The 22,031-nt window shown below is 49.5% G+C and overlaps 1 protein-coding gene across 5 annotated transcripts in view; it reads right to left on the minus strand.

Moving 5' to 3' along the window:
- The window catches only part of Abr (ABR activator of RhoGEF and GTPase), a 195,506-nt gene that overhangs the window by 49,005 nt on the left and 124,470 nt on the right, over positions 1-22,031 (minus strand). For 4 of the 5 annotated variants that reach the window (XM_013152089.2, XM_013152092.3, XM_013152090.3 and 1 more), the window contains 4 exons: positions 21,293-21,391; positions 14,128-14,313; positions 7,318-7,425; positions 4,462-4,522 (listed from right to left, as the gene is read on the minus strand). In XM_013152089.2, the coding sequence (XP_013007543.2) occupies positions 4,462-4,522; positions 7,318-7,425; positions 14,128-14,313; positions 21,293-21,391 (454 nt within the window). Of the gene's footprint in view, positions 1-3,974; positions 4,036-4,461; positions 4,523-7,317; positions 7,426-14,127; positions 14,314-21,292; positions 21,392-22,031 lie in introns of those variants that run through there. The other variant, XM_023565036.2, reaches the window with a different exon arrangement.

Here is a 22,031-nt window from a genome sequence, read left to right on the forward strand (position 1 = left end):
TCAAGTGGACACTTGAAAGGACACCAAAGGCAGGACACCAAAGGCAACCTGTACTCCTCCTCTCACTCCCCTGCAATGGAAGAGGCTACAGCACAGTGCCGGCCACTCAGATCCCTCCCCATTCTGCCTCCTCATCTCCCATCAGACATAATTCTTCAAGAACCATCCCCAGGCCTGGCCTCCTTGGGAGAGGTGATCTCTGCATATCACCCCTCAAATCCCACTACCAAGAGCCATACCCCAGAGTGGTCCAGCACACTCTGGGTCCCACCCAGGCCTCTTGCATGGGGGAAGGAGACATTTCATTTTTCTAGTAAGGGTTGCTCTCCGTGCCTTCTTCAGTTAAAGACCTAGCACCATCATTTGGGAACAGCACATGTCATTCTGGCCCACACATTCAAGGGAATTTCTATATTCCCTTGAACATCCAGAAAGAACAGGATTAATTAGGTGGCCAGCCGGCAGGCCAGATTTCCACAGAAAGTCTCTGTCCTCAAGCTCTTGGCCTTTTGAGGGGCAGACTTCCTGGGGGAGGTCAGGTAGGCTCTGCTGATAGAAGCCCTAGAGGGGTTAGGGAAATGCAAGCTTAGCTGGGACCTCAGGTACCACACCCTTCCAGACCTAGACTCCAAATGAAGATTGCTGGGATTCGGCAGGGACAGGTGGAGGAAGCAGCTGGCAGCCCAACACTTGCAAATATCTTTCCAGGAAGCAACTGTGCCCACCCCTCCCAACATGGTGGGTCAGCATCGGTCTTGCACCTGGATTTCCCAGTGGAAGGGGTCATAACCTTTGGCTTCCTGCACAGAAACAGTAAGAGTCAGGATGCTACTTTGAGAAGGAGGACCCTACCTGGATGTCCCATAGGACCAGGTTATAACAGATCCCTGAGCTCATGCCCTAGCCAGCCCCCAAATCGAGATATAAACACCCGGCGAATTACTAAGCGGATACTTGAGGGAACATCCGCTGGCTATGGAGAAGACTCGGTCTCAGCAGTGCGCCAAGAGTCTTATCTGCAGTCTTTGCTTGGCTGCCCATTAGAACCACTGGAGGAGCTCTTAAAAGAAACATATGCCTCACCTCCTGCATCCTACCCCATCAACTCAACCCAAAACTCTGCAGGGTGAAACCAGGATAGCAGTATTTTCAAAAAGCTTCCTCGCTGATTCTGATACATAGCAGTGGCTGAAACCACTGCTTTATGCAAACACACTTTCTATGGCTTATTTCTAGCCCTTTCATATCTAGCACTCTCGAGAGACTTTCTCCATGGGACACAGCAACTGAAATAGGCAGGACCAGGTTTGGAATATCGTGGGACAGTGATGGAAAAGCTGTCACCAGCTCAAGGGAGGGGCATTTCTGAGGTCATTTAAGGCACCCACCCACCTGTGGCTTGGCCCATCTTCAGGGAAAACTCACCCAGGATGACCCCAGAGACCTATAGGAAGCACAAGGTCAACAGACACCTGCCAGGGTGGGCCCTTGAGTCCCAGCCCCCAAGAACGCTGACACTGCACCGTCAGCTCCTCCAGCCCTCTCTCAGGTCCCAGGAGGAAGAGGTTTCTGACTAAGCTCCGAGAGCTGCACAAATGGCAGGTTGGGTTTCACAGGGGTTATTAATACGCCTGCAGTCCACCTGATGGGGTGTGGGGTGCTGCAGCCTCGGCAGAATAAGGGGAGGGCAGCTGGGAGGAAAGGCGGGGACAACAAGGGACAAGGAGAAGCCCTGGGGCCCGCTGGATACAAGGGAACCAGGAGAAAAAGGGCTCCCCAGCGTTTGAGCTTTCCTGCCTCTGCACGCCTGCTCCCTCTGCAGATGAAGAGCGGGAACCTGCCCTTGGCCAGGGGCTGCTTCCCCATCCTTGTGCCAGCCTGCTGCCTGCTCCCACTTCACCCACTGTCCTCACTCTTCCCCATGCTGGCCTGCCTGGCACCCGCCATCTGACAGCTGCCACCCTTGTCCTGCTGCCTTTTCCAAGAAGTCTTCCCTGATCAGTATCTGTGCAAACAACATCTGCAGTGACCAAAAGTCACACCACTGCCATGAGCAAGCTGGTTGTTTGCCCGTTTGCTGAGGGTGTATGCTGTGCCCAAGCAAATTGGTATAGAAGCCTGCAGTAACTGCTTTACGTGCCTTATATCCTATGATCAAGAGGGAGCAATTTTCAACAGTCCCATTTTATAGATGATGAAACTGAGGCACAGAGATATTATGTAACTTGGTCACAGTCACAAATCCCAAAGTGGTAGCTGACTTTGAATTTTGGTTCACTTATGCTCCTAATGTTGAGCAAACTTCTTCCGCAAGGAGAGGGTAGCTCCTATAAAAGGCTGGTTACTACAGGAGAGTTCTTGGGAAGCTTTGCCAGGGGTGAGTTGGCCTTTCCTTAAGAGCTATTCCTTCCCTTGCCCTTCCCCATTCTCCACTTTGAAGCTGACTTCAAAGATGGCCTTGGAGGGACCAAAGAAATCCCAAACTTTGGACCCTGGGCCTATTTCACTAAGACTAAGCTTTCTTTTGGGGAGTGTTGACCCCCTTTTCTTTTAGGGAAGCAGAGGTAAGACCTCATCAAGCCCTCATCAGCCCAGGCTGGTCCAGAAACAGCATTTACCCTCTTCTCTCTGCACAGTCCAGCTCTCCTCTTGACCTCAGCCTGTCACAATCAGCCATCAGCCAGGTGGTTGACAGGGAGGCTTCTGCCCTTCAACTCCACTGCCCATGACTTCTGTCCCTCAGGTTGTCTCCATCACAAGTGGCCTCTGACACAGGGCAGGCAGGAAGCTGAGGGGACAGTGATCCTGCACAGCCTCTCTAGACAGCGGCCTCTGGGAAAGAGCCTCGAAGCCTCATCCATCATCTCCTCTCCAGCAAATTACCACCCCCCTCAGCTCAGTCTCTGAGGAGGAGCCCCAGGTTACCACGGAGATGGGAAAGCAAAGTGACTGAAAAGGGTACAGACAAAAGGCCTGGTGGGAGGGAAGAGGAAGGTCCTAAAACCAGCCACCTGCCGTGCTGACACACATGGCCCACAGCAGCTGGTAGAGGCAACGTTTGCCCTCCATCCCATGCCCTGCCAATCGCAGCTTAGATCACCCCTAAGGCACTTATCCTGGAGCGGGCTCACCAGCTTCTGGACACCACCCTGCCCAGGCCTCAAGCAACAGCCAGCTGACGGCACATCTATCCCAGGACCAATGTCCCCCAGCCTGCCCCAGCTGAGAAGCTGCAAAGAGGATGCTCTGGCTCCTTCCACTGAAGAGTGGGTGTGTGACCTTCACAAAGCAGCAGCCTGCCACACCCCCCTCTAGCAAACCTTCCCGCTCAGCGTGGAGACCTTGGCTCAGAGGTGTCTGGAGCCTGTAAGGAAACCCCTGGGAGTGACCCTGTTTCTTCCTGCCCTCCCAGATGCTCCTTGCTCTCCCAGCGGGTCTTGAGAGGAAGTAGCATGGGCACTGTGCACACAATACATGAGATTCTCAGCCTGCTCTCCTCTGTTCGGAAACAAAGAAACTCCCAACTTCTCCCTCCACTCCGGGCTGGCGCCTGCTTGCTTCAAACTGCTACCATCCAGGCCCTCGGTCCCTCTCTGTCCGGCTCCTGATGACCCTCTCCCTGGCCTCAGGGTTACCCTGTCTGCAGACACAGCCTGTCTGTCATCCTCTCCAGGAAGTTGCTCAAAGCCTCTCATGTCTATGCAAAGCCACCAGTTCCCCACAGATCCCTGGGAGGGGGTGGGGGAGATGGACCCTTGCAGCCTGCTCCTTCCATTGCAAAGCCCACCTGCTCTAAGCAGCAACCCCCCCACCTCACCTCGGCTGGTTCTAAGGGGCAGTGCACACAGGTCCAGCCAGTTGCCCAGCCTCCCTAGTCTGCTATCCCCCAATCCTGCTAGCCACATTTAAGCCCGCACCAGCCAGCCCCCGGGGGGTTGAAGGCACACCACCTCCCATGGAGGGTGCCTGGTTACCATAGGTGCAGTTACAGCAGAAGCGAATGATGAGGAGAATTTCCATGGCAGCCTCTGTCCCTGCAGCAGGGGCGGGCAGCCATAGCTCCCAGATCCCAGCTCCCTTCAGCGGCCCGGCCACTCAGCCACCTTGCCGGTGGCTGCTGCACAGCCTCTAGAATCAAGCAGCAGCTTCCTTCTGAGTGCTCCTCCAGCAAGGGGAGGGCGGGAAGCGTGGAGAGGCAGGAGGAGGGAGGGGAAGGAGGAGGAGTGAGTGCCTGCTGGCATCCTGAGGAGCACGTTTGTAGCTGGCCCACTGCCTGGGGAGGAGAGGCTGGATTCATCAAGTGCACGCATGCACGCACACGCGCACGCGCGCTCACACACACACACACACACACACACACACACACACACACACAGGAGAGGACACTGCATTCACACATCCTATGGTTGACAAAATCAGACAAAGGAAGGTGACTATAATCTAGCCCATTCCCCAAAGTACCTTCCATGGTGACTGACGTGTGGCTGTCCTTGGAGTCCTTGGGCCCCTTCACTTTGAGTTCCTGGCAGAGGGAAGAGAGGATCACTACCTGGTTTGTCCACCTCGCCATCTCTGCCACTGTGGACACGGCAGGAATAAGAGCTCTGAAACTCAGGAGTGCAAACATGGGGAGATAAAGGTGACCCACATTGTCTGCCTCTGCCTCACCACCTAGACCCCCTGGGGACTCCTGATTTCAGAAGCTGGGGTGCAGGTAAGAAGACCTTGGGTATCAAGTCAAGACCAGTTTGTAGCAAACACTGCAGTAATGGGACTCCAATAGACCCTGACACCCATCTGCACAACTCTGTAGTCCTTCCTGAGTGCGTATGGCAGGAACAGGTCCCCACATCGTGCGATGCCCCCAGCAGCCACTACTCAGGTTATGCATACAGGGACCAGGGCAGATGGGGTCTGAGTAACAAGCATCAGATGTGCCAGCAGGTATGCTAGTATGCTAGAAGGAAAGGTCTGCACACCTAGGGCAGTGGGGAAGCCGACTAGGGCATAGATGCTGCACTCCACAGGCAGTCCAGATTATACCCTCCCCAGGCAAGAGGGCTCACCCAGCCCCAGTCTACCTGACACTCTTCCCACTTCACCGGTCTGTGCTGGACACCAGTGAGGAGACTGCAAGGGGGCAAAAGTCACTACAAGTGCTGACAATGACTCACGGGTCAATCAAATCTCTTCTACCTGCTTTAGAGGGAGAAGTACCCCCACTCTCACGCATAGCAGGGCAGCTGCAATTGGAGCTGAAATGCAATCCCCACTTGGCAGACTGAGTGCTCAGAGCCGGGACAGGAGTGTCCCCAGAAGACAGTGGGTGAGGTGAGGCCAAGGTCAGGCAGGTGACATTATCTGCTCTGCATGGGGGGAGGTGGGGACACCCAGGCATCAGGAGCTCATTTCCTACCTCTGACTCCAGCTGTTTCTAGACAGAGAAAACCCCCAGGGATTGAGCTTGGTGTATCGGATGTGTGTGTGTTGGGGGGGAGGGGGGTAAGTCTCTCACTGGCATTTGAATTCACTGGTGCTTGGATTCCCAGCTTTAGGGAATTTTGTTCCACGCCCCTCTCCTGTGTAGCCTAGAGGTATGAAATCACTCCTGCTGCAGAGAGGGCCTAATTGCAGTAATTAAGCGGCAGCAGCGCCATCAGGAAGCAATGGCGTCATCCAGTGAGTCAGGATGAGCAGCCACCTGGCAGAGGGCCATGGGCCCAGTTCTGCCCTCTGGGACAGGCAGGCACTGAGAGGGGCTTACAAATGGGTGCAAGCTCTTCTTCCCATACAAAGAGAACAGGAAAGCAGCCCAGGCTAAGAGGAAATCCCATTCTCTGGATTTTCTCTGGGCCATACTGACCCTGGGCACCCAGGGCACGGCCACCGCACTGGACATAGATCAGGGGAGTTCAATTTGTTCCCAGAGAGGGCTGGAAGCCATGAAGGGAAGTTCCATTCGCTAGCCTCGTGACCCCATCCTCGGTAGAGGGCTGCCCCAGTGCTCACAGCCAGAGGATAACTAATCTGACCCATGGGTTTAGAAGAAGAAACCAGGCTCATGTCCTCTCTCTATACCTTGAGTTAGAGGGACAAACTCTGCCCTGATTGTAGGGAGGGCTCTGTGGCTTCCCATTTCTGCCAAGAATCAATAGATATTACTTTCAGAGGAGAAGTGTCTAGAGAGTCGTATGTAATTACTGATCCAAACTCATGTTCCAATCCAACTTTTTCTAATAATCAAGCTGACATTTTATTTCTATCTGGCCAGCTCCTGTGTGGTCTCTCAGTTGACTCCAAACTTAGGGATAATCAGGATCCCCAACAGGTGCAAGAAATCATCCGGTGTCTCACTAACTTTTCTAGCATCAGAGCTGCGTTAGAAAGAACCAAGGGCCAAGAACCAAGGGCCAACAGAGTCTTTTAAGGGAGGACCTCCAAAAATGCAGAAGTATCCTCACCTCCTCAGAAATAAAGATTCTATTCCTCTGGGCTTGGAGCCTGGGGATTCCTGCAAGGCACATGTCAACTGAAGTCATTTTGGATACAAAAGGAGGTGAGGCTGCATTCTTGAAGGATCTGAGAGCATCACCCCTTCCTGCCACTTCCAGGACAGAAGTGCCAATAGCAGACAATGCCATACCTGGGTCCTGCAGGAGCACTCAGAGAAGGCTTAGCTGCACTGGCAAGAATAGCCATGTGCCTGGGTAGAGGGCCTAGGGCTTTCTCTTCTCTTAAGTGGCCCTTGCCGTTTCACCCTTTGTGAGACTGCAGTGTTTTAGATTTGGCAAGGATCTTAAAAGACAAACTACTCCAGGCTTCCTTAAATCTTCCTGATTGTAAAAATTACCCAAGAGCTTGTTAGAGACTCCTGGATTCCGCCTCAAGTCTTCTTAATCAGAAGTTCCAGGCAGTGTTCCTAGAAATTTTTATTTTAAACAATAATTCTTATCAAGCAAGTTTGACGAGCTGAACAAGTGCCAGGAGAAGTCTACAGGAGAAGAAACAAAGGTCAAGAGAAGGGAATGATTTGTTCAAGGTCAGCTGGGCATGGCAAAATATAGTTTTCTTTTCTTCTTCTTCATTTGTTTTTTTACTTCCTTTGTTTCTTTCTAACCTTAAATGGAATTTTAAAAAATTGAGCCAATCAATATTCTTATATTAAGTGGAAAAATGTCAGGTGCAAAAAGCAAATGTCAGGCTATGTGTCACCCACGAGGGCAACAGATTCCCTGACTGCCAGGCAAAGAAGGGGACAGGTAAAAGTGGAAGGGCTCCAAGACACTCCTAGAGCTCAGGGCTGCTGGATCCGCCTACCTCCGAGATCTTCTGGAATTGGTTGTTGGATTGGCTGCATTTCTCGGCTGTCTCCAGAGCGACCTTATAGTTATCCACAAATGCTTTGTACACCCCAAGCTGGCTGGCCTGCAGGGAGGAGACAGAGAATACAGAGAGAGGAAGGTGGGAGTGGGATGGGAAGAACGTTAATGAATGGATGAAAGCTTAACCAAAGCCCCTAGAACTCCCTTAGCACTCAAAACCTCTAACTCAGCTTCAAAGGGCTCACTGGGAGTGAGGTGAAAGACAGGGATGAACATATTACGGTATCCCTTTGAACTTGACGGTTTCCATGGAAACCAGCTCAGCCAATAAGGTTAAAAAGGGAGCGTATGGGTGGTGGGAGAGGAAGGCAGGCTTTGCTGGCTGCCAGAAAGCCACACAACACATTTGGCTTTCTTTAGCATCAGGAAGGTCTTCGCAGGGTTTGAAGCCCCTTAATACCTCACACCTCTTTCACACTATAGAATTAGAGCAAGGGGAGATGAAGAAGAGGGGTGGGCATATATGGCCTGCTCAGTGTACCACTCTTCATGGGACCCCTGGGTACCTGTCCCTACCCCCTTAGCCTGCAAGGAGCTGGAGCCCCTGCCCTACTATACTACCGCATGTCACCTGGAAACATACACAGCTTCTTCCAGCTTGTGACCACAAGCACCTCATCTCTGCTACGAGGCTGGGCAGATCCCATCACTCCTTGCAGTGAAAAGGGAATCCAGCTGGACGTGGTGGCACAAGCCTGTAATCTCAGCATTCAAGAGGCTGAGGCAGAAGGATGGCCGCAAGTTTAAGGCCAGCTGGGGCTACACAGCTGAATGTAAGGTCAGCATGAAATATATAGACCCTTTCTCAAAAATAAAAAAAATTTTTTTCAAAAGAGGGGAAACCAAACCTCACTAAGGTCTCAACTATTTATGGCAAAAAAATATACCTTCTTTGGGCTTCATATACATATTTCCTCCTAAGAGATCAAAGGGTAGAAATTCAAATTAAAGCCATAATGAAAAACTATTTCACACCCATTAGAAGTGTGAAAACAAGTCTCATGATAACAAAGGTTGGCAAGCACAAGGGATTAATATGATCGTTCTAGATTACTGCAGGTGTAAGTTAGTACAATTATTTGCAGAGTAATTTGTCACTAAGTAATAAGGTTGACCATAGGCACAGTCCTAGTCTGTTGCTTGGCAAATCCATGTCTAATGCAAACCACAGCATTACACTGTCCAACGCCACAGCCAAAAGCTATGTGTAGCTCTGAAACAACTGTAGTGTGGTCAGTGTAAATGAAAGGTCCCACACATAAAAGAGGATGTAATTAAACTACACCCTTAGTTCTTTTAGTTGATTACATGCTGAAATGGAAATATTTGGATCTTTGGGATAAGTAAAATATATTCTTAAAGTTAATTTCATCTGCTTTTTTATTTTTTAGGCACAGCCTTGTTATGTTGCCCAGGCTGAACCTGAACTCCTAGGCTCAAATGACCCTCCTGCTTACACAGCTCCCAAGTAGGTGGAAATCCAGGTGTGGGCCACACATTTGGCTTCACCAATGTTTTTTGTTTTGTGGTACTGGGGGGGGGGGGTCAAACCGAGGGCCTTGGACTTATTAGGTAAGTGCTCTACTACTAAGGTATATCCCTAACCCTATTTTTACTTTTAAAATTGTGGTTACTAGGGTTGGCAGTACAGCTGAGTGGTTAAGCACTTGCTTAGCACACTTGAGGCCATGGGTTTGATCTCTAGCACCATCTCCAAAAAGGCGCCAGCCAGAACAAATTACACATGTCGAGCCAGGCGTGGTGGCTCGTGCCTGTAATCCCAGCACTTGGGAGGCTGAGGCAGGAGGATCAATGCGAGTTCAAGACCAGCCTAGGCTGTAAAAGTGAGCTCAAGACCAGCCTGAACTGTATAGCGAGACCCTGTCTCAAAAAGACAAAAAAAGAAAAAAAAAATTACACATGTGGCTTATGACTTCGTTCCATAGGTACCACTGCTCTCAAAAAACATGCATATGTGTATATCCAACAACACATAAGCAAGAGCTCTCACTGTCTCCCTCTTCTTTATGCTCATAGATACAAAAACCCAAAGACACTACAGTTAAGATGAATAAACTAGATTTATATGTAGCAACACAAACACATTTCAAAGCAAACACTGATTGAATTGCACAATGTGACATAAACATATGCACATTTTTAAAGTACATGCAATGTCATAAAAAGAGATACATAATAAAAATACAATCTGCAGGGTACAAGGTACAAATTCCTATCAGTAGCTGCTTCAACACAAAAAGGAAGGGAGGGGGAGCTTTCTCCTTCATCTGAAATAGTTCTTATTTTGTTATTTTTTGCAGTACTGGAATCTGAACCGAGTCTTGTGCATGCTGGGCAGGCACTCTACACTGGGCTTCCTCCCAGCCCTTATCTTTTTAAACTTTATTTTGAGACAAGGTCTCACTCAATTGCCCAGGCTGAGTTTGAGCTTGTGATTCTTCTCCCTCAGACTCCCAGAATGCTGGATAACAGGCATAGGCCAACATGGCTGTAGCATTTTTTTGATTGGAAAGTTTTGCCAAGGTTTGGGGATGTAGTTCAGTGGCAGAGCACTGCTTAGCATGCCCAAGGCTTTGGGTTAGATCCCAAGCAGTACCCAGAAGGAAGGAAGGAAGGAAGGAAGGAAGGAAGGAAGGAAGGAAGGAAGGAAAGAGAAAGAGACAGACAGAGACAGAGAGACAGAGAAAGTCCAAGCTTCATATCTATTAATTCTGGGAGGTATGTACAAAGTTGTCCATATTATTCTCCAGGTTCTCTAGGTTAAAATTTTGTCTGATAATGCAGTAAAGGGTGTAGCTGTTGCCAGGTTTCCTCAGGAGCTTCTATTTCCTGCCAAGGTGCTGAGGACAGTGTGCTGCCGGAGCCACACTCCAGACCACTCTGCTCTTTGCAGTCTACAGCATCAAACTCCCAAGAGACAGAGTCCTTTGTGGAAGCTGGTGAGGGCAGGAGACAGAGAAGTTAGGTGGGAGAGTGAGAACTTGGATGTTTGGTAAGCAGAGAAGGTCTCAGCCCCCAGGGCACCGGACTTCCCAGAAAGCAAGCTCTTAGAGAAGAGGCTGGAAGGGATGGAGTCTGTGTGTTCCTGCAGAAGAGTACTGGTATCAGTGGCCCACACTATAGGAGATGTGCTCGACAGTTGCTTCCTAAGCCAGAGTACAGATCAGTTTTCTTCTGAAAAAAGATTCTGTGGCCCCCCCTTTCCCATCCAAACGGTAAATCCTGGATGCCTGGAGTGATGCGCTATCCTCTCATGGGTCACGAGTGGAAGCCACCTTGTGCAGATGACTGTGTGCAGGGGTCATGGACACTGCCATCTCTAGTCACCCTAAGACTGGCCAGCCTGAGGCCCAGCCTGCTAAGTTCATTAACTGGGAAGCAGAGGTTGCCAGGAAACAGCAGCTTGGCACTGCAGTGATGTCATAAAACAAACAGCAGAGATGCTAATTCCCTTCTCTTGGTAATGAATAATCAAATACCCAGAGAGTCCAGCTGAAAATAAACTGCCTCCAGATGCCTGGCCTGACCTGGCTCCACCCAGGCCCCGCCAAGCCTGGAGCCTCAGACATCAGTTTATGGGGTTGGGTAGCAAGCAATTTCACGATCAGGCCTGTGCGGCTGAGGCAAAGACAGGGACCTGGTGAGGAAGACACATCTGGACAGACTTTCCACTGTCCTCTAGCTGCTCACTCTTCTACCTTGGTTTGCTCTCTTTTGTATTTGTGAGGGCTGAGGAGAGGCTGTCCTGCAAGTCAATCAGCTTAGATTCTGAGGACTGGGAAGGGGCAGTGGGTGTTCATCACCCACACACTGGGGAAAGCATCTGGGTCCACCAGAACCAGCAGCGTGGTATTCCCTTGAGACATTACTTCCTGGGCCCCTTTCCCTACTAACAATAGTAATAACAACAACAATAGCAGTACTGATAATGGCTTTTATTAGCATGTGCTTTACAACCCTGCAGAACCTGTTCCAAGCACTCCTCAGGTACTAACTCACTCCTCCCAACAGTCCATAGTAGGTAAATACTATCATATTCTCATTCTACAGATGAGGAGCCTGAGTCACAGCGGGCGGGTGGGGGATCCTGCCCAATCACAGGATCATCTGTGGCACAGCTGAGATTCAGCAGTGACCAGGCTCCAAAAGCTGTGTTTCAGCAATACACGCACACCCATGTCTATGAAGCACAGTCTGTAATAGTCTGTAAGTTTTGGAAACAGCCCAAATGCCCATCAATCAACAAATGGATAAAGCAGATATGGTGCTTTGCTTTTTACTATACAATGGAGTACTACTCAGCCATAAGGAGAGATAAATGAGACATTTCTGGGTAAATGGATGGACTTTGAGACCATACTCTTAAGTGAAAAAATCAGACACATGTTTTAAATATTGCATTGTTTTTCTGATGTGAGAAACCAAAAGGATAAACAAGGATCAAAATGTGTAACAGATATTGGAAAATAGGGAGCAAATGTTCAAATGGGAAGGGGAAAAAAGGAGCGTGGAAGGGGAAAGGAAGGAAAGGAAAAGAAAAAAGAGAACAGACGGAAAAATGAAAACAAAGCTTTTGTAAGTAAGGAGGAGGAGTTGAAGGGAGGGGAAAGGATTGGGGTAAGAAGAAGAATCAAGATGTATCATTCAGGGGCTGGGGATTTAGCTCAGCGGCATAAGCACCTGCCTTGCAAGCAGGCGGTTGTGAGTTTGATCCCCAGTACCAATTAAAAAAAAAATTTAAAAAAAAAGATATATCATACAAAGGTACAAATTCCCCATAGTGACGTAGCCATCGTGCATATCTAAAGTGTATCCTCCCCCCCCCCTCCCCGCGCAAAAAAAAACAAGAAAAACCTGTGCTCGTCCACATGACACTGCTGGTCTTAGAAAACAAACTAGGCCCTTAGGACACAGAGGTCTCTCGAAGGCCCAGGCTCTCCCCAGACCCAGTGGGCAAGGTAAGGGCGGGCTTGATGGTTCATTCATTCATTCATGTACTGACTGTCGGGCTGGTTCTGGGGGTCTAATGAGAAGAAAATACATTTTGTCCTTACAGTCTTAGAAAGATGGGCAGTTTCAGTGCTCATGCAAGATGAACACTGGTGTGAGGAAGGCTCCTCTGAAGGGTCACTTCTAACCTGGGACCTGATTAAGAGAAGCCAGATGGGACAGGGAAGGCCACTTGGGCCAGAAGGAGCCAAAAGTATGCAAAGGTCAGAAGTGCCTGCAGTATGAACTGTGAGAAGAAAGTCCTGCATCAGTGGGCACAGAGGGTTGGGGAGACAGCAGCCGGAGGCCAGAGGTCAGCGCCCCAAGGGTCTCACAGCCGTTTCTGGAGGCTGGCCTTCAGCCAATTGGCAAGGGGAGCCTCTGGCAGGATAGAAGCTGGATGAAGCAAGGTCTGGTCAGGGTTTAGGCAACTCTTCCTGCTGCGAGCAGAGGAGACAGCAGGAGGGGAGCAGGCCCCAAGACACGGGTTACACATGAAGCCACACCGAGGGACCAGAAGAGGGAGGGCACCGGCAAGGATGGGCTGAAGCAGGTAGCAGGGAAGGACGGTGAAAGGGATCCTGGGGCCTGGGGTTGTGTTTGTCTAGCACGTGCTAGGTCTTGGGTTCCATCCCCAGTGCCATGGGAAAAGGAGAAGGGGAGGGGAGGCAAGAGAAGAGAAGCAGGTTCTTTGGGATACGGGAGCCAGAGAAGGGAAACGAGAGAGGTCAGGTTGGGGAGGGGAAGCCCCTCACCTAGATTCACATAGGAAGAACAGCAGGTAACTTCAAAGCCAGTGAATTCAATTTTTCACATGCTGAGCTCAAGGCCCCAGAAGTATCCAAGCAGGAGTCTCTTCCGGGCTGAGAAACACAGAGCCCTGTCTATTCAGCCAGTCTCAAGGCAGGGGAGGAAAAGCAGGGTGTTGCTCAGCACTCCCCCAGTCATTCATGGCCAGAAAGAGGACAGCTCCTGGCTCCCAGACCCCTTGGTGACTGCTGTGTTGTTAGAAGTTACAGAGAAGTCCAGGAAAGAACTGGGTGAGAGATCTGTATCTGACCTGGGCATCCTCCAGGGGACACAGAGGCAGAAAGAGGGTAGAATGTATTGTAGAAGCCCTGGGAACTGGATTTCTGCAAGAATCTCCCAACACTAAGTCAGTACCTTAATTCTATTCCTCAAATCCTCTCCTCTCCCTACAACAGAAGGTAGAGCTGGGCTCTCAGTGCCTCCCGTTCTGGCGACCTCAGGAGATGATCACTAGGTGAGGTGGTCTCCATCCAACTGATCCATCTCACAGAGGAAGCACAGGGATGCAGAGAATTCCTGAGGTCCCCTGAGTGAGCAGTCTTTGCCCCCACCCAGTCTGTGCATGCTTCTCTGTCCGTGGAGGGACAGGGCATCCTAAGCCCAGGAGAGAGGCTTCATTCCAGCACAGGCCAAAGGAGCCTCTGAGGAAGAAAGGCAGCACTCTCCCAGAGCACTCACATCACAGACCACATTCCCACCACCCCTGGAAATGCTGTTAGGATTTTACCAGGGAGGCCTCCAGGTGATTCCCTTGGGCCCAGATGCCCCAGAAAGCAGAGGCTCAGGTTTGTTACCAAGACCTAGGGACGACTCAGGTCTTTAAGGACATCAAGAGAGCTGGAGCTGGCCAGTCCAGTCCTCTCCCAAAGTCCTCCTCTGAATCCAGCAATGCCAGTCCCTGCATGAGGTTGCGGGAGAGACTCACCAGTTTCTGGAAGAGATGGCCCATGGTGACTTGGCTGTCCCACTGCTGCACCTTGGGGCAGAGGTTGTCATAGAACTCCTTGTGGATCTCGTAGATGTCCTGAATCTTGTAAAAGATGGTCTCGATCTGCTGGATGGTGAGCACAGGCTGGGAGGTGGTGGCCGTGGCCTTTAGGGGTTTCATGGGCTGGGAAAAGAAGAGGAAGGAAGAGTGGAGGTAGAAGTGGTGGTGAGTAAATCAGAATTCTGGCAGGGCCAGGGCAGGTTTCGGCACTGATTTGTACTTTGTGTTGCCTAAATCCTGCCTAGACAAAGCCACTGAAGGCAAGGTGCCCAAAACTTGATTGGTATCTTGGAGCTGCTATCACAGTCCTGCACACAAGGAGAGGGATCCTGACAGTCAAAGGCGGCCCTGAAGCCAGAGTTCAGCAGAGCCCCCTTTGAGTTCACAGCATCCACAGCTACAAGGGTTCACTGGTCCAGTTATAGGATCTGTGCCTTGCTTTCACGATGGCCTCACACCCTGAGTAATAAACTGCTCCATCACACTTCAATGGAAGGGAGAGTCATCTGGAACCCAACCCTTAGCTATTTCCTTTCAAGAAACAGAAGGTGGATCCAGGACTCAGGGGGCAGACTCTTGAAGAAACTTAACACCAGCTCATATTCACTGATAATTCAGGTTTCTATTGCCTAGTACAAGCACAGAAGTGGGTAACCCGAATGTCCCCCGCCCACTGCCCAAACCCACGCTAGACACTGCTAAGCGACCATGATGATCCTTCTCAATGCACGTGGTTGTAGACTCAGACAGTTTCTCAGTGTCTGAGTCGACTTGAAAATGAAACCTGTCATCGGCTTGTCTACACCAACCTGTGCCAAGGCTTGCAAACAGAAAGGTGAGGTGACAGACTTCCTCATGCCCAACCCCTGGAAATGTCTGAGCTATTGGAGTGTGGGTGCACTTTCTTCCGTGCCTGTAGTCCCAGTTACGGGGGAGGCTGTGAAGGATCACTTGAGCCTGGGAATCTGAGGCCAATTTGGGCACTATAGTGAGACTTCATCTCTAAATAAATAAATGAATAAATAAATATAAATAAATCACCTACAATGAATAAATTTTATCTTTATAATAAGAAAAAACCCCAAAGATGACCAAATTATACTCCAGAGTCCCTGCAGGATACAGAATCTGGGAACCGTGCAGCATGGGAGAGGGGAGCGTGTTTCCCCACGAGCAAGAAGCCTGTGGCTATGGCTGATGTCCTCTCCTGTCTGCAGGCCCCTGTGGAAAGAGGTGTTAGTCTGTGTTACTCCGAAGTCCTGTGAGTGGTAAGGAGAAGCGGGGGTGAGGTTTGGGTTTCTATAGTCTCACAGGATGAGGGAGTGCGCTTTCTGACCAGAGAAGCATTCTAGCAGGCAACACTCAAATGCGGGCTGGTGGGAACACACACGCTGAGGGAGACCAAAGCCAGTGCTGGTTCCCTCCAAGCCAGCCAGACTCAAAGCCAAGCCTCATGCTAGCGGAGGCCAGCTGTGTCCAAAAAGTCTCCTCTGCTTAGAGACCCAGACACTGCTTCAACATGAGCTTCCTCACCCTCACAGCGCTGCAGAGTCCAGGTAAAGTGACAAAGGCAAGGAGAAGCCGAACTTTCTGGCTAATACAGCGTTAGAAAGGGGCGACCCTTGGTGTCCAGCCCTTTCTTGGAAACAGGATGGGCTTCAACTTGGAGCAGAACAGGCAGCCAATGTGGGCCTGAGTCCCCACTCGGGCACTGAACAGCTATGTGTTAAGTCACACCTCTGGGCTTAGCATCACCAGCAGCCTGTTTTTAAAACTGGGACAGTATTACCCTCTCAGGAGAACCAGTGGGAAGACCAAGCTTTCATTTTATACAAAATATCTGTATGTGCCTGGCATATTTAGGATGGCCTTGAACTTGCTAGGTAGCCCAGGTTGATTTCCAACTCATAGCGATCCTCCTGCCTCAGCATCTCAATTGTTGGGGTTAGAGGCGTGTGCCATCATGACTGGCTTAGATGTTACTATTACTACTACTCACCCTGAAAATAATGTACCTCACATGAGGACAGACTCAGGTATTCAGTAGCATGCAACACACACATAAACCCTGTCCCTGTCAGGTGTCCGATATAAAAGGGAGACAGACAAAACACAAATAGACAATTAAACAATTGCCTGTAGCAGTCAGTGAAATGAAGGAAATAAGGCTGAGACAGGGTGCTGAAGGGCAGCTTTTCTAAGGCAAGGAGATCCACTCTGCAGTGGAACCTCGGAAGCCAGCGGGGGATGGCCAGCTTCCTTATGCGGGGTCCTGAGGCTTGGTGATAGAAACTAAAGAAAGCCAGTGGGCCTATATACAGCTGTGAAGGGGGAGGAGAGGAGCCTGAAGCCAGACTGGATGGATCATGGGTAAGGGGGTGGGTGGGAGTCATGCAGGGGAAGGAGTGTGGCTTCATTCTGCAGCTTAGTATGCAATGACCCAGTTTTTCCAGGGGGGCTTTAGGCAGGGAAGAGATGGCGATCTGATATTCAGGAGACTATTCCTACGAACCATGATCCCTGTCCTTGAAAACTCTGTACTTTGCGTAAAATGGACCAACACAATTGAAACAACTTAGTGGATGATGTGAGATAGAATATTATTCAATCTGGACTGTAAATACCAGCCAAGAAGTTCCAAGGTTGTGCTTCCAAAGTGATTACAAGGTATAGTGTGGGGGAGTTTTGCAGAGGGAGTAGACAGGAATGGGGTCTTGGAGGTTGGGAGGATCTGAGCAGGTGGAGTCTCGGCGGGTGGGTAAACAGGCAGGCAGGGACACAGAAGGAACCAGGAGAAAGAGCATACCACTGGCTGGGTGGAAGAAAACCCAGCGCTAGCCCACAGAAGCGAGGCTCAAGTTTTCCTCGGTGAGAGCCACTCACTCATCCTTATCCCTGTCTAGATGCATCCCCAGTGTGGAGGGATTAAAGGAAATAGGTGGGAACAGTCTCAGGAAGGCGAACAGGACTGAATTTCCCAGAAGCTGCAGGGGAAATAAGCACTCATCTGCCACCTACGCAAAGACAAGACACAACGGCTCCGCTTCCTCCTTGACTTCCTACTCTGCCTACAAAAGGGGAAGAAAAGGACGCTCACCAGCAGCCAGTCACATGGACAGGCCACACTGGGGGCATCAGATGTCCTCACAGAAGACGGAGGACCTTTGCTCTTACCCCTAATTTCACAGGAGGGGAAGAGAAAGGGCTGCCCCTGGTTCTTAAGGCAGTTATTTTTATCCAGTAAAGCCTTATATACGGCTTCAGCCAACCTCTCAGAGGTTTGACCCTGCCCTCTGTTCAGCCCTAGTAAAAGCAACACACCAGTTCCTCCCCACTCCTGCCATATCCTGCACAGCTAGTCCCTGGCTATCACTCCGTCTGGGAAGAATTCTACGGAGAACCCCAACTCTGACTGGATTGCCCTGTCTGAGTGTTTCTCAGGAAGATGTAGCTGGGCTGGTTCTGACTTTATACAGCCATGCTAGCTCTGTCCCTCAGCAAATGGCCTTTCCATACTGGGAAAGAAACCCGCCCACTTCCTCCAACGCCTACCCTGGCTCTTAGGTGCATCTGCTAACCTATCACCTTAGTAGCCCAGGGAGGAGGTGTCATTAACTTATTTTACAGATAAGAAAGCTGAGACACAGACAGACTCTGAAATCTAAGCCTAGAAGACAGCCAGTCAGGGCCAGTTGTGGCCATCATGGTCTAGGGGTGCTATGTGCCATGGGCAACAGCCCTATACCTGCTGATCCTAGCACAGGCCACATGCAGACCCCAGCTGCTCCCTAGAGACTGGGAGATACAGTTGGTCTTCTTTTTCTTCCTTAGTCCCCACCACAGCCCCCACTGGTAAGGAGCACAACAGGACCTCAGAGGATTTTTGATTCCCAAACCTGGCCTTAGCCAGCAGCCAGGGCCAGAGGGGAACAAATGCTGAGGGGACCGATTCTCTTCTTTTGAGCCAGAACACCCTGGTTCAGCTCCCTGTAGCTAGCTCAGCGCAAAGGTTCCCAGCTCTGGGAGGAGAATCTCTGAAGTTTATCTTTGTGCCTGTGGCTGTGGGGGTTCCTAAGCCCCCCTTCCTAAGCCTTTCAGGCACAGACCTGATCCCCTACTGCTCTCCTTGTCCCTTTGCTCAAGAAAGAACCAAGCAGGAGCCTACCCTGGGAGAGGGGGAGGCCTCAGCGTTGTGCCTGTGTAAGGCATGAACTGCTGGAAAGGGAGGGCAGGAAGCACCACCTTGGTCCTTAGATCTGCTATCTTTGCCTAGGACAGAAGGCCCAAAGAAGGCATCTGGGAAGCTAGGAGTGGCAAGAAGACAGACACCTCCCCTTCCTTCAGGGAAAGGCAGTGTTGGCAGAACACAGAGGCCCTAACCTGCCTTTCTCTGCCAGTGCTGGAGAAAACAGCAGTGTCCCAGATCACTCAGGTTCTGTTCTAAGAGCTCTATGAAGAAATTCACATAACCCTCACAGCAGCCCAGGAAGACAGTACTGTTTGTGCACCTACTGTGTAGACAGAAAATGAGGCATGAAAGCGCACTCACCTGCTAAGGGTTGAGAGCTAGTAAGTAGCCAGGGACTCTGATTCCATCTGACATCCTGCTAGTGGGGCAACTGGGCCCTTTCTTTTGGTACAACTCTGAACCCCTTTATTGAACACACAGTCGATAAGGCACACTGCACAGTAAGTCTGGTAGTCTGCTGCCTCCTAACCAGCTAGTGTTTGAGTGTCTCCAGTACTTGGCACTGTGCTAGGTTCCAAACGATCACTGATCTGCTCAACTCAGGAAGGAAGAGGTCACTGGTATTGCCATGGTTCTTCCTATCTACCGTTTCAGTTACCTGTGGTCAAACCTAGTCTGGATTTGCTTAACTCTTCAAGAAAGGCAAGGCAGGCATGGTGAGACTCATGTGCAATTCCCACACTCTGGGAGGCTGAGGAAAGAGGGTCGCAAGTTCAAGCCTGTTCTAGGCCCTGGGTTCAGTCCCCAGGACTACACCGAAACAAAATATGTTCACATAAATTTTATTACAATATATTGCTATAGTCGTTGTTAATCTTTTACTGTCCCTAATTTATATATTAAACCTTATCATAGTCATTATATGGCTTAGATCTTTTTTTTTTTTTTTTTTTTTTTGGTACTGGGGATTGAACTCACTACTGCATGCTTGCAAGGCAGGCACTTACGCTGCTGAGCTAAATCCCCAGTCCTATGGCTTTGATCTTAAATGCTCCTTAAAAGCACACATGTTGAAAGCCTATTCCCTAAAACAGCCATAGTCAGAGGGGGGGCCTTTGAGAGGTGAGCAGATAATGAGGGTTCCAACCTCTGCAGGGGATTAATCTAATGATAGATTCATATGGTAATGAGTTTAGGAGATGGGGAGGACTTCGCTATAAAAATCAATCTTTTTCTCTCTCTCTTTCCCCCTTCCTCTCTTCCTCCCTCTTTCCCAGTTCTTTTCCTTCTGCTTCCTGGCCACCCTGACATTAGCATTTTTGCTCAACCATGTAGCTCCCCACCATGATGTTCTGTTTCACCACAGTCCCAGAAACAACGGAGCCCAGGAACCATGGACTGAAACCTCTGGAACTGTGAGCCAAAATTTTCCTTTCTGTAAGTTGATTCTCTTAGGGATTTCGTCACAATGACTGTATGCATACATAAGATGAAGCATTATCTGAGGTTTCAGGCATCCATCAGCGTCTTGGGGCAGGTCCACTACTACAGTCTCATCTTTGGAAAAGGAAACTAAAGATCAAGGAGTTCATGTTTGGCTTTCCAAAAACAGTGGTTTTCAAATCCATAACGCGTGAAAGAAATAATGTGGCTCTGTACACACACTTATACACATACATATGAATAGTAGATAAGATTCCTGAAAAAGGACTAATCCTTATTGTGTGTGATATACACTGCTATTTTCTTTCTTCACTTGTTTTTAAATGTTAAATCAATGCACCTCACTTTCACAAATCACTAAGGAGCTGAGATTTACAGTTTGAAAAAACAGCACAGTAAGCCTTCTATTAATGGCAGAGTAAAGCCTTGCCCCAGTTCTGGTTCTAGATTGGAATCTTTCTCTACCTGCCATACTGTCCCTCTCTTGGAAAACATTATTGTGCACACCAATAAGCCTCCTAGGTTCTCACAACAAACAGCCCAGTATCTTGCAAAGCACCTTCACAATTTGATAACCATTCATTGAGTAATAAATGTCCCCTGGGACACTTGAGTGACAACATCTTACATCGTGGTAACTGCACAAATGGGTATCTTACTTGTAAGAATGAGTTTCTACTGATCAACACTTTCATTTCTGATTTCCCCTTTTCCTGATAATGTCTTGTGCTTCAGACTGAAAAACACCCAGAGCAAAGAACTTTACATGCCATGATCACTCTGCATAATATCAGGCGCATCTAATAAGCACTTTCTTCCAAAGCAAAAACATCTTACATCTGTATAGTGCTTTTATCTTTAGAAAGTAGTTCAATATTCCCCTCCCACTCTGATTCTCACAATGATGCTTCCCTCCATGTTGGAAAGGACTGAGAAGGTAACTTTACCAACGGCTCAAGTTAGTCTAATGCCTTCAAACTACGGAGCTTCTCAACATAGACAACTTTCCAACTCACATTCCCTGACACAAGGGCTCTAGGATGGAGATCATTAGGTCTGCTTCCCTAGGGAGGAACAAGGACTTGGACTAAGGATGATAAAGACATCTCAACCTGATGGTAAGAGAATTCCCAGAGCACAGTGGGGAAGAGACCGCTGGGCATCCATCTGCACAGAACCCCATAGTGAACAGTAACACTGACACCAACCCCATAGTGAACAGTAACACCGACGCCATGGTCACAGGCAAAGGGAGAGTTCACTTTCCCTAACCTGTGCTGCTTCTCATTCCCTCCCCAGAGCAGGAGCTGAGAGGCACACATTACTTGATGCCCAGGTATGAGCCGACAACATCAGACTTTGTCCAGAGGTTAGGTCACATACAGACCCCCTTCCTCTCCAACCCCAAAGCAGTTTTAGAGCATGACACTGACCAACAGGGCAACCAGGAGGCCCAGAATGGATACTCACCAGCAACAGGGCTTCCAGCTGGTTGATATAAATCTCTTCACTAGCCAGGAAGCCCGAGAGGACCAGCTTCCTCATCTCCAGACCTTTCCCTGCCTCCACCTGCAGGAAAGCAAACCAAACGTCAGCCCCTCATAAGAAAGATGCCAAAAGCCCAAGAGTCTCCCTCCATGCCTGCTTTTCTCTTAACAATTTCAAAAAGGGCTAAGCCATACATTATTACAGAAAATTTGGAAAAAACAAAGAACTAGAAGATAAACACTGATATTCCTGTTGATACCTTGTTTTCTCCCCCTTGCTTTTATCTGCATTTTCTTGTTTTCTATTCATCCATCCATCCAGCAATCCTGCCTACTTTATACTGATGAACAAGAGAACTGAGAACCTGCTTTCCCATCTGGTGGGCTGTTCAACAGGGAAGAGGGGGTGAAAACATTTACAAAGGAAAGTCGTTCATGATTGACACAAGGTATGGCCACAAGGGAGGCCCCCAGAGGAAGTGATGTTAATATGAACTGAAAGAAGCAGGCTTAGAGAGAATGAATGGAAGTGGACATGGCCACTTCTGATGAGATCTTCCTGTCCCCGAGAGGCCCAACCCACAACAGAAGATGTCAGTGTGGCTTGCTCAAACTCACCTCAGGCTCCCCCTCAACACTTCCTCCCTGTCCAAGGAGTCCTACTGCTGCCCCTGAAGTTCTACTGCTTTATGTGGAGATCTTGCCCTACTCAGCTCTGAACA

Source organism: Cavia porcellus, unplaced genomic scaffold, assembly GCF_034190915.1.
Source record: "Cavia porcellus strain 051 isolate PalLab524CR breed Dunkin Hartley unplaced genomic scaffold, mCavPor4.1 scaffold_6, whole genome shotgun sequence".
Lineage (NCBI taxonomy): Eukaryota > Metazoa > Chordata > Mammalia > Rodentia > Caviidae > Cavia > Cavia porcellus.